A 12,727-nucleotide genomic window follows, 5' to 3' on the forward strand; every position below is an offset into this window, starting at 1 on the left:
TAGGGGCACTTGGATTCTTCTCAATGAGCCCGGCGTAACTGAGTCTATTCCTGTATCTCTCCACCACGTTTACTTGGTCTCCGATTGGCCTCTTGGCATCCGATGATCTTCTCTCTTTCCCCAGACAGTGCCCACACGTCTCGCGAGGATGAGATCCACATCAAAGAGTTTGTCTGGCTAACTTTTCACATGAGCCAGACAAACCTGGTTTGAAATTCTACTCCCACCTCCCTACCTGTTAAATTTTGTCCAGGCAAAATCGATGCTTGGGCAAAATTTACTTGGATAGAGAGAGAGACGGTGCTAGGGGTGCTCTCAGGGTGCAGAATATCAGCGCTGGCTCGACAGCGTTACCTGGATAACGTGGGCTGGTTTAAATGGCAGGAACACATTACCCAGAAGACTCTGTGACTCAGGGAACTTTACAGCAGAGGTTTAGCCTGGCCGCGTCCGGCTCGACAGTCCAGATGTGGCCTGCGGGATATGGGGCTGAATGCCGTTATCTGCGGTCTTCTCCTTTACCATGAAGTCCGGCTGCACAGACTTCTTGGGGGGGCTCCCCAGTCCCGTGCCGGTGGCAGAGAACAGCTAGCAATACAGAAACGGTGCAAATACAGAAATGTTTTACAAGTTTTTGTTTCCATAGTAGCTCTATCACTCCTCAAAAAAAAAGGAATTCATGCTACTTAAGGGGGCAATATTTAGATTTTAACACATCTGCTTTACAGAGCAATAAGCAAATAGCATCCACGTAGTCTGCAGCTGCTGTCTGTGCAGGTGGCAGAGGGAGGGCAAAATAGGGCGAGGACATCTGAATGTCAAATGTACACATACAGTTTTCCCACCTCTCGTGGAAGAAAGTTGTCGGTTTAACCACTTCTGAGGAGAGCCATTTCCAGCTTTGCCCAGGTAAATGCCTTTAAAAACCGCCCTTCCCCATCACCACACCTCCAGAAGCAGCAGAGATAACACAGCAAATGCTAAAGCACCAAAATGCCCCATCCAGTCTGCCCTGCAAGGCGTTTAGGTTACCCCCTTTGGCTTCTCTTTAGGGCTGTGACTTCCACCCCGGGGCAAGTTACCCTCTGTGTGGTAACTTCGCTCTGGGCAAGTTACCCTCCTTTGCTAAATGTTGTAACAGAAGGCACAAGGGTAACCTGCACGGAGTAGCAGCTACGACCCTTGAGCCGGAAGGGCGATGGGGGTGACCTGCAAGGAGCGGCAGCGATGGCCCTAAGAAGATCCTGATAGTCCATCCCTCGTCTCCTGCACCTCGGGAGTGAGATCTGCAGCGGAAGCCCAGCCCACTGCGGTAATGGGAAAGGCAGCGCAGAGAGCACCACAGCTCAATTAAAAGCTTCTAATGAAGTTTCCACCTCAGGGATTCATCGCTAGAAATCAAGAGAAAGCCATGCTAAGCATCACCGCAGCCCCCACCCCCCGAGCAAGTGCCAGTACTGGCGCTGGAAGTCGGTGGCTATTAATTGTACAGTGCTGCATCATAAAAAAAAAAAAAAAAAGAGGTATGAGCAGCGGGCACGGGTGGCGGCGACGCGCCAAGGGATGCTCTTGGCAACGCGCGCAGAGAGGCGGCTCGGTAGGGTGAGAATCCCGCCCGCACCTCAGCGTCAGGCTGGAGATGCCTTACAAACCCGGCATGTGAAAGGGGCTGCCAGACATGCCCAGGGTGACACAAGCAAACGCCACTGTCACGTGCTGCCTGCTCTTGCCTAAACCTTCGCCCCCATTCGTAGGGCACGCAGCCGGTTTTCCCTCCATCAGCGCTGGGCAGCAGCAGGGCTTGGATGAGGCACTGTTTGCCTTCCCCTTCCCCCCCCACTGGATGATGGGTGCAGGAATGGATGGGCTTTCCTTCTGCCCCCCCCACTACAGCGACAGAAGGCCGTCTCCTCTCTGACCAGACCAATGAGGGGCCGATTTCTCTCCCCCCCCTCCCTGTTAGGGATCCAGGATGGCCTTTCCTCCATCAGAATGGGGGTAAACAGAGCAAGTAGGCCTGTGCCGCTGCGGCAGGCAGAACGCGGACAGACGGGCTATCTCCCGTTTCTGTGAGCCTCACGTCCGTTTATCCAGTAACGTCTGTGCTGTCTGTCTCTTGCCGCAACCACGCAAGCATCCCTCTGTTTCCCTAAGTTTCTTGCATTATTTTTTTGCTATCGTGCAATTGATTTCATTTCTCAAAACGCAGATAGGGAAGGAAGTAAAAGCAATAAAGCCAACCTGCTCGGGTGGACACCTCAGCTGAAGCTGGGCGACCTTTCCCTGAAGCTCCTGTCACTGGTACAGGACACTTTGTAAGCACAGCCCGTGCTGGAAAGCCGTCAGTGCTTCCCTCCTTCCCCTACCCTCCCGGGAAGCACTCTGCAAGGCACCCGAGTGCCCCGGGAGCACATCCGCCACCAGCTTACACTCTGCCCCCCCCCCCCCCCCCCCCCCCCCGCGACCTCAGCTCCAAGTTCAACCCTCAGCGTTGGTGCGCTGCCTGCCGCATGGGCTGCCTTGCACTCCCCCCCCCCCCCTTTGGATGTCAATCATTCCAAATGGGGGTTAGGCACCGAGCCCCCCCCCCCCTCCCCCAGAACACATGCCCACACGCTGGCCCCACCATTCCTCACTGTCAGTGCATTGATCTGCGGCTGTCACCAGAGCAGTGTGCAACAGACAGAAACCATCAATCACCCGGCGCTCAGCGGCACACGAAGGAACAAGGCACAAAGGAACTGGGGGATTTCTCTTCCCCCGCCAGACAGATCAGGGCATTCAAGCAGCAGCAGAATTCCCTGCGCATTTTTTAATCCACTTCAGTCTCTCCTGCAAGCCAATTATACTATCTGGGATTCATCCTGATCCACACAATTACCATGTCCCTGCCCCCCCACAGAGCCAAGGATGCAGGGGAGGTGAAGCCGCTTTGAAGAGGGAGCGCGGCACGTGGGAACGCAAGCAGCACGTCGCTGCCAGCCAGCTTGAAAGGCTTTCCGCCCGTCGGCCACCGGCTCTACAAAGTGCACGGATAAATCATAACCTTGAAGTCCCAGCCGGGACCGGGATCAGTAACAAAACGGAACGTCCTTACCGGAAACAAACCGAGGCGTAGCCAGAACCGTGAGCTGCGTTTCACGCTCCGCGCCCGTCTGCCTCGCCAACCCAGCACCGGCGCTGTCCTCAGCGGTCTTACTCCAGGCCCAATCCTTGCACCGCACAGAGCACACTAAACAATTGGCGACCATGGGCTGCCACGGTGGACATCCCTGCCAGCTACTGATCCGCCGCGAGGATATGGCGATTGAACGAGGCGTAAATACTGCATGAAGCTCCAGGACTTACCTTCCGTGGACTGAACTCCGACATCATGACACAAGAAGCCCCCACCCAGAGGGGGCACATTAGCTTGTTTACCACACCGTGAACATGGTGCAGGGGCAACACGTGGAGGATGGCATCTTCTTTTGTCCATTCCCACTCATCCACCAAGCTTCTCACCTGCGAGAGGGAAAACCAAAACAGCAAGGCTCTGTCACTGTGGGAGAAGCACGGCCTACTGAAGGGGGGTGACCAGTGGTCTACAGCCAAAAGCAGGCCAGGATTTCAGGATACCCCCCCCCCAGGAATATGCGAGGCAGTGCATGCAAATGTATCTGCTGCATATTCATTACGGATATCCTGAAAACCAGGTCTGTTTGTGGCTCTTGAGGACCAGACCTAGTCACTCCTGACCTAGCGACACTAGGCCATGGGGTAGCTGGGTTACAACTAGCAGGCTAATCTTCCCAGAAACCAACTGGGTGGATGCTGGCAGTCTGGTAGTACACAGATACCACCCAGTCAGGCATGGGGACATAGGTGACTAGATCTTCAAGCAACAGCCTCACTAGTTTTGCTAGCTGTTTAGATTATTAAAAAGCTTGGTGTTAAGGCATTGGGGGGGGGGGGGGGGGGGATTAGTGTTTGATTAAGTTTGGGATCTTGAACATTCATCTACCTAGGATGATAGAAAACCCCATGAGGAAGACAACAAGACTGCCTCGGATAGGAAGTATTATCCTAAAAGCAGTCAAGCTTCTACGGCTGGCAGCTGGGATAGATCCTTAGCAGTGCGGAGAGAAACAACTGAGCAGACAGGATGGGATTTGGTCTTCTTCTGCCATCAGCTACCACGTTACTAAGCTAGATGAGCAGTCCCCATCCGATCCACTGTCGAAATGGCCAAGCAAAATCTGAGGTTTTACACAGTGCCCGGGTACATCTGCCAATCCAGAAACCAGCAATGCACAAGAGAGCCCATGACTGCTTTATGTCACTGCGCAGTCCTCCTTCCATGCGGCAAGTACCCCGAGATCACTTACTGCTTCATATCAGCGGATAACAGTTGTCCAAGTCTCAATTTATTACTTCTTAATGCTGCAAACTTATCAGGTTCAGACAACCAGAACAAAATGCTTATTTACTTTATAGATTTCTCACATCTGGAAGCAAATGGGTTTCCAGCCTGAGGGACATGGATCAGAATTAGGCACACAGGACCACGTTCCAGGCCCATTAGGGCAAGAGGGGCGCATTTTCACTTCCCGTGAAGGAAAGGAAACCAAATTAAGGGAGCCCATCTTCTGAGAGGGGCACCGGGGCCAGAGCTAGCGTGGGGTTCCTCCTACTTTCTGATCGTGGGGGGGGAAAAAGCAGAAGAGACCTGGAGCATTATCTGCATGAGCCAAACCTAAGAGTGAATCCTGCTGCATGGCACAGAGGCAGCAGTTTACCTGCAGCTCTGCCCCAGCTGGGACAGAAGTCCTGCAGGGCCTGTGTGCAACACTTTGTGAGTGGACGACTTATCCGGAATGCTTTCCTCTTCCTGGGGATGCAGGAGTTTTACATCCTTGGGCAGAAGGGGCATCTTTTTGTATTTTATCGTGTTTTTGTTCCAGCCGTTTCCTTTGGCTCCTTTCTGCCTCTAATCGGGCAGGTGCCATGAGCCTTTAATCCATTGCCGCCCAGGCCACTGCAGTGCCCATCATTGGCTCGGGGCTACAGAGCGCAGCTCCCTGGGGAAGGCGGTACGTGTGCAGCCAGTAGGGGCTGCCACCGTGCAAATCACTGGCACTCCCTCCCTATCAGAGGCTTCGATAAGGGGGGGGGTGCAGAAGCCAGGCATAGGAATCGCACCCAGGTCTTCCGCAAGATAAATTATTTCAGTGCTGCACAAGCTCGCTTTCTGTGCTCTACTTCTGCCCACAGTTCATATGGCCCTCTGGGTTTTTCCCATGCTACATATAAACAGATGCTCCCTTTCAATACTCATTTGTTCTTAATATAGAGGTCCATAGTCAGTAAAGATGGGGAGAGGACAAGTTATCTAGCTAAAGTTAGCTGGATAACGTGACATGGATAATCAGTGGGACAGGTCTCCTGCTGAATACATGCTCCTAAAAATATGCGGATTGCTTTAGCTGTGCCTCTGAATATCCTCAACTAAAGCTATCCAGGAAATGGAACCAGATAACTTTATCCTTATTGGCTGTGTTCAAAGTGTAGTCGTATAATTAAAAAAACCCTCCTAAAACCACCTTCCGGGCCAAATGACCTGATCTACTCCCCAAACTATAGGGCCCGAGTCTCTCACTCCCAAGCCCCAGAATAAAGAAATGTCGCAGCCTATAACAGACATCCTCAGCCACCCAAAACTGCTACCCATGCCCTACAGCCCCTCCCCCGGCCCCGTCTTACCGTGGTCAGAGCACTGCTGGAAGCAGCCGGGAGCACGGTGAGACTGCACTGGCTCATCTCTGGGGAGGTGGGGTGGGATTCGGGGTTCCAGAGGGAAATGGAGATGATTTCAGTTAAAATCATGTGGGGAGGGGACCTCAGTCTGTTATGACCCACAACTCTTTATTGGGGAATCGGTGGTGGAAATCAGGTTTATGTCGGACAACATTTTTTTTTGGAGGATATCAGGCCTGATGGCCCAGGAGTTTTTTTGGGGTTTTTTTTTCCCAAGTTAGCCAGCTGAGCACCCCCAGGCGTAGCCAGACAATGTCAAGATTCAGAGCTACCTGGCTAAGTTTAAGCCTGGCCCATGGAACACTTCTTTTCTATCTGGTAATGTTTAACCAGGTAATAACTTCCGTGGCTAAAATGTCCAGTCAGGGATGGGTTGGAAATGGATTTAAAACCCCTCGTTTGTTAGTTAAGTTCTGAACTTAGCCAGACAAATCATTTGAAGAGCCTGAAAGGCAGAATATAAATCAATAAAAACATATACAATTCTGAATATTGACCTCCCTTTTCTGTTCCTAAATACAAGAATTTCAGCTGGGAAGAGCGTGTTTGTGCTTCCCTCTGGCAGACCCACACATTGCAGTTAGAGGGAGGACTGGTCTCCAAAGAGTCTCCCTGCATGCCAGCTTCTCTCCCTCAAACTCCTGCAAAACCTGAAGGGGAAGCAGGCAGCTTTGGCTGCCCATAGTCCCATCAGAATAAGCCACTGTCACCAGCAGCATTCGTTCTCCAGTGTTCTGCAAAAGAGCCGAGGGAAACACAAGCGGCACACCTCAGGGCATACAAATCCCGTGCACGTTCAAAGAACCAGGCACTGTGTCCGCAAAATACCAGCACAGTAGCGGTTCCTACATCTGACATTTAGTTTTGTCTTTTCTGAAGTGATTCCATTAAAAAGACAGACAAAAGCCCATTTACGTAAGCTACTTTGATGTTTACAAAAAAAGTGATAAACGAATAGCTGTACTACGATAGTCAAACAGAAAACACTTAATATTATCGAGTCTAGCCACCATATGATGGTCCTTGTGTACTGACTATTATCTTCCTTTGATACTGAAGTGACTCAAACATCTGTCTGAACTCGTTATAATATTTATTTTATTTATAAATCGCTTTCCAGTTTTGATGATAAAAATTTCCAAAGCAATGTACAAAACAAATAACATAAAACTTAAAATCGCAATAAAAATCATAAAACCAAACAAGACATCCTCCAAACAGTGAAAAGGGGTAGATTTTCAAAACTTGCGTGCGCACATGGATGCGTGATTCTATAACATGCGTGTGCATGTTATAAAATTCCGGGTCGGCACACGCAAGGGGGGGTCAACTTTAGCAAATACGCGCGACAACGCATCGGGGCCTTCCCCAGTTCCCTCCCAACCCCCTAGCCTGACCTCACTTCCTCTATCCCGCCCTCCCCCTATCCTAGCTAGCCCGATTTTTAATATTTCACCTTTTGCTCCTGCCTTGGCGCAGGAGCAAGTTGCGCGCGCCGGTACACAATCCCCCAGGCCGCCCCTTTTTCAAGCCCCGGGACTTACACACATCCCGGGGTTTGAAATTCTATCCCAAGTGTTTTCTGTTTGACTACCTTTGTAGTAGATTTATATATGGTGCCATTCGGTTTTGGACTTTTTTTTTTTTTTAGAATATAAATAAATAGCTCATATCTATCTGGGATTTGAAAAACTCTCTGATGGGACTTTGCTCTATCTCAGAACACACAACAGGAGAAAGCTTACCATGGCCTGCAAGTTGCGATGCGTACTGAGGACACCCTTAGGTCGTCCAGTTGTTCCGCTGGTGTAGATGATCATGGCCCCTCTGTCTTTCCACTCTGTGACTGCACACCCAGCCTCCGCAGGACAATCCTCCACACCTTCATCCTTACTGGATTCAATGCCAGCCAACGTGGGGAGGACCAGAAGCTGTGTTCCCAGCTTCCTAGCGATGGGAGCCACTGTCTCCACGTGCCTTTCCTCTACAATCACTAGGCAGCTCTGAGAGTCCTGGATAACATACTCGAGCTCAGGAGGTGGGTGCTTCCAATGGAGAGGAACAGCGATGGCACCACTCATCCAGGAAGCCCACTGGGCTACCACATAAGAAGCATCATTGGGACAGAGAAAGGAGATGCGCTCTTCCTGCAGGTCCCCACTCAAACACTTCAGAACTTTGTGTATCTGCTGGCACAAACGGTGACTCAAGCGGTAGAGGTCTCTGTATGAGTGGTGGCCATTTTGGTCAACAATGGCCGTTTTATCTCCAAAGGCTGAAGCTCTGCTGAAGGCTGGAGTGATCCTGTTATGAGAAGTTGTTTGTGCCGTGTGCAGACCTTTGCCGACATGCCCCACACTGCAAAGCCCAGGACAGCGCCAGAGTCGGCAGCATGAAGAGCGAAGAACGCCTCCACCTTGGAAATTCACACAGAGGCGATGACTAAAGACAGACCACATTCTCCCAGCATATCTGGGTAAAGTCCCAAGCCTGCCAAAAGAAAAGATGCAGGTTATTATTACTGTTCTTCACATCGTGTGCAGTGCTATGCATATGAATAGTGATAGAATCATCGCTTCCATGTACAGTACAGACATGCACTGGGCAAGTGCACACATCCCCTCTCCAATGGAACAGCACTACTGTAAGCATTCAAGGTCACATGGTGTTATTTACTGAGGAACGAGAAAAGGTTTATTGGCAAACTGATTTAAATCTCTCGGGACAATCTGTCTCAAGACTCCATGAAACAGATGCTTCCTAGTAGGGATTTAGGGAAAGCTCTTACATGGGTGTCTCTGAAGTTTGGCCATCTCCAGATCAGCAGCATAATGTCCCAGCTACGGGAGTTCTTCCCAGGCATTCAGACAGGACACAAGGAACTGAAAATTGCTGTGTTATGGCTTCTGTGACACAAACACACACACATGCACACAGTGCCACAAGACTCCCCTCTTTGCCATTTCACTAATTATTGCATCATTTAGAAATAAAATGGGAAATTTCTTCCTGAATGTGTAGTGGATGCATGGAGGAACCTCTTGATGGAGGTGATAGGAATAAAAGTGATACCAGCAATGAAGAACTCTTGGAATTCCCAATGGACATCCTATTGCATTGGTAGGTTTTTCATTACAATTTGGACTAGGACCACAGACTCATTACAAGGGATTTCTACCCATAAAGATTCAATTGTGCATTTAGTCTCATGCAGGATGTTTATCCTGTTGGACTCTTATGCCATCCCGGACATAAAGCGCCACACCTCCTCCCGGGTGCTCCTCTCTGTCATTGCGATATAATTTGTACCCCGGTATAGCACTGTCCTATTGGTTATCCTCTTTCCACCATGTCTCTGAGATGCCAATTAAGTCTATGTCATCATTCACTGCTATACATTCTAATTCTCCCATCTTACTTCTTAGACTTCTGATATTAGCATACAAACATTTCAAAGTTTGTTTTTTGTTTGTATTTTCATTCTGCTTTTTAATTGATAGGGATAAGTTAGAATTTTTTAGCTCAGGTGAGTTTTTAGTTACAGGCACTTGGACTACTTTTCTTATTATTGGAACCTCACTGTCGGGATGCCCTAATTCTAATGCATCATTAGTATCCTTTGAAGATACCTCTCTCCGAACCATGCGCTGCTGAGCGACTGTCAGCTTTCCCCTTTGTTCTAGTTTAAAAGCTGCTCTATCTCCTTTTTAAAGGTTAGCGCCAGCAGTCTGGTTCCACCCTGGTTAAGGTGGAGCCCATCCCTTCGGAAGAGACTCCCCCTTCCCCAAAAGGTTCCCCAGTTCCTTACAAAACTGAATCCCTCTTCCTTGCACCATCGTCTCATCCACGCATTGAGACTCCGGAGTTCTGCCTGTCTCTGGGGACCTGCGTGTGGAACAGGGAGCATTTCAGAGAATGCTACCCTGGAGGTTCTAGATTTAAGCTTTCTACCTAAGAGCCTAAATTTGGCTTCCAGAACCTCCCTCCCACATTTTCCTATGTCGTTGGTGCCCACATGTACCACGACAGCCGGCTCCTCCCCAGCAGTCTAAAATCCTATCTAGGTGATGCGTGAGGTCCGCCATCTTCGCACCAGGTAGGCATGTTACCAGGCGATCCTCATGCCCACCAGCCACCCAGCTATCTACATTCCTAATAATCGAATCACCAACTATGACGGCCGACCTAACCCTTCCCTCCTGGGCAGTAGGCCTTGGGGAGATATCCTCAGTGCGAAAGGACAATGCATCACCTGGAGAGCAGGTCCTTGCTACAGGATCCTTTCCTGCTGCACCTGGTTGATGCTCTCCCATCATGAGACCTGCTATTAAGTTCACTTAGAGAATAGCCACTGCCATTAGCAACGGTAACATGGAATAGACTTAGTTTTTGGCCACTGTTGGATTGGCCACTGTTGGAGACAGGATGCTGGGCTTGATGGACCCTTGGTCTGACCCAGTATGGCATGTTCTTATGTTCTTATTACATGTCGATTGATATGATGGATGGCAAGACCTCCGATCGCTGATGTATCAGATTTTAACTGATTGATAAGACCAAGCAAACTCTTTCACAGACCAGCAACTCTTAGCCGACTGCTGCTGACAAACTGCTCCCCAACCAGAGAGACTGGCATTGGCAGTAACCAGTACCCAATCTGGAACTTCGAGATCTACCCCGGAACAAAATTGGAAGTTAGACGACACCAGGACAGACTCTCCCGCAGTCACCCTCGAGCGGCAAAGGAAGATGAAACTCCTCCGAGACCGGGTTCCGCTGCGCCAGAAAAGCCCTCTGTAAGGGTCTCATATGAGCAAACGCCCTTGGCACCAGTTCCAGGGTTGAATCCATAGAGCCCAGAACTTCAAATAGTCCAGACCTTGGGCATTGGTAACCTCAACAAGCGTTGAATCTGTCCCTGCAGCTTCTGAACACACTCCTCCATGAGAAACACTTTGCTTTCCAGGGTTTCGAAGCGAGCTCCCAGATACTCCAGAGACTGTGACAGCTGCAGGTAATGCTTCACCAAGTTCACTACCCAGCCAAGGGACTCGAGAATACCGATCACCTACTGAACTGACTGGCGACAAAGAACCTCCAACTTCACCCTGATAAGCCAGTCATCCAAATAAGGATGCACTAGAACCCCTTCCTGATGCAAAGCTCCTGCTGCCACCACCATCTTGGTAAAAGTACGTGATGCCGTGGCCAACCCGAAAGGTAGGGCCTGAAACTGAAAATGATGACCCAGAGTCATGAACCACAGAAAACGCAGAGAGTCTGGTCAAATGGGAATGAGCAGATACGCCTCCGTTTGCTTGAGAGACGCTAGAAATTCTCCCTTGCGAACCACTGCAATCACCGACTTTAGGGACTCCCATCTGGAAATGCAGTACTTTAGAGTGCTGCATTTACCTTTTTTAGATCGAGAATCGGGCAGAAAATGTGCTTTCCTAGCACTAAGTGGGCCTCAGGCAGCCTCCCACCCTATAGGGGAGTAGCTTTTGTACATCCCATTGGTCCTGAGTCCATCTGGCTACATGGTAGGAAATGGAGAAATTACTTACTTGATATTTCGTTTTCCTTAGTGTAGACAGATGGACTGAGCATCCTGCCCACGGCTGCTCCAGAAATCAAGAACCTCTGATATCAAATCTCGAGACTAAGCAAATACGGGTAAACCACGGCCTACCTCTAGTTCGACACCCACCGCTGCCAGGTGTCGGCGTTTATTGTTTGAGTGCACTGGCAGCCGCCAGCTTCAAAATTTTATATATATATATATATATATATATATATATATATATATATAATCAGTTGAACCAGTTCAAGGTTAATCAAGTATTAAGCAACATATATCCACACTGGATTTTCGAAGAGAATACTGAAGAGCTACGCATGCTGCACAGGTTTATGTAGGCTGACATCAGCTTTGAAATCTGACTCCGTCTTCCATCTGCTATCAGGAGAGCACAATACCCATTGGTCCTGAGTCCATCTATCTACACTAAGAAAAACGAAATTATCAGGTAAGTAATTTCTCCAGTACACCACAAGAGGATATTTGAGGTGTTGGCCCTGAGTTTTGAGCGTTGCTGTTTGAACTAGTTTTATGCAGCGTGCTTGTCTGTGCAGCAGATGCAAGAAACTCTTCCGAAGTCTGGCGAGGAGGTGGACAGGGCTGAGCATGTTGAGGCGGTGGTGGCTTATGGGCGGATGCTGTGTATGATTTGGTTTGGATGTTGTCTTGTATTATGGTGTCTGCAGTTTCCACCAGAAGGTTGCTTTGGTTATGTAACTGGTCAATGGATCTATCTTCTCAGTTAGGTTCGCTGCCTTTTAAAGGCCAGCTCCTGTTTGGTGAGGACCTGGAGCGGTTGACATCCAGGCAGTAGAACCTGGAGAAGGTGTGTAGGGAGGATTATGTTGCTGCCCGACAGATCTCGGCTGGCGAAAGCGGTTTGGTTTCAGCCCAAGAGACTGCCTGGGCCCTTGTAGAATGTGCTTTGACCTGTAGTGGTAATGGTTTTCCTGCCTCTATGTATGCCCGTGATGCCGCTTCCCCTTGTTCCTTCCCGCTATGAAGAATGAACAGGTGATCAGTTTTGTGCACAGGTCCCGATCTTTTCAGGTCTCTGACTAGGAGTCTGCCGACATTTAGATGGTGAAGGAGGCAGAGTCTTCAGAGTCCTTATGCTCATCTGAAGATGATCGAGATGGTTTGGTTTACGTGAAACTGGGAAACCACTTTCGGTAAGACGGAAGAGACCATGCGCAGTTGTATGGTTCTAGGCGTGAACCTAAGGACGGTTCCCGACAGGATAGTTCCTGAAGTTCGGAGATGCAACGAGCTGAACCCTTACGGATGCAGTCTTCAATGTTAAGAGGGTGGTGGCAGACCACGAGTTAGTCTGCAGGAAGTCCCGTCTAG

General features: G+C 49.6%; 1 protein-coding gene across 4 annotated transcripts in view; it reads right to left on the reverse strand.

The window, feature by feature from the left end:
• ACSF3 (acyl-CoA synthetase family member 3) overlaps positions 1-12,727 on the reverse strand; it is a 162,029-nt gene that overhangs the window by 130,027 nt on the left and 19,275 nt on the right. For 3 of the 4 annotated variants that reach the window (XR_003857722.1, XM_029608609.1, XM_029608612.1), the window contains exons 2-3: positions 7,542-8,286; positions 3,349-3,504 (exon numbers count right to left, since the gene is read on the reverse strand). Coding sequence is in view for 3 of the 4 variants with exons in the window: in XM_029608609.1 (XP_029464469.1) it covers positions 3,349-3,504; positions 7,542-8,255 (870 nt within the window). In the remaining variant the exon portion in view is untranslated. The remainder of the gene's footprint in view (positions 1-3,348; positions 3,505-7,541; positions 8,287-12,727) is intronic. The other variant, XM_029608610.1, reaches the window with a different exon arrangement.

This window comes from Rhinatrema bivittatum, chromosome 7, assembly GCF_901001135.1.
Source record: "Rhinatrema bivittatum chromosome 7, aRhiBiv1.1, whole genome shotgun sequence".
Taxonomy (NCBI): Eukaryota; Metazoa; Chordata; class Amphibia; order Gymnophiona; family Rhinatrematidae; genus Rhinatrema; species Rhinatrema bivittatum.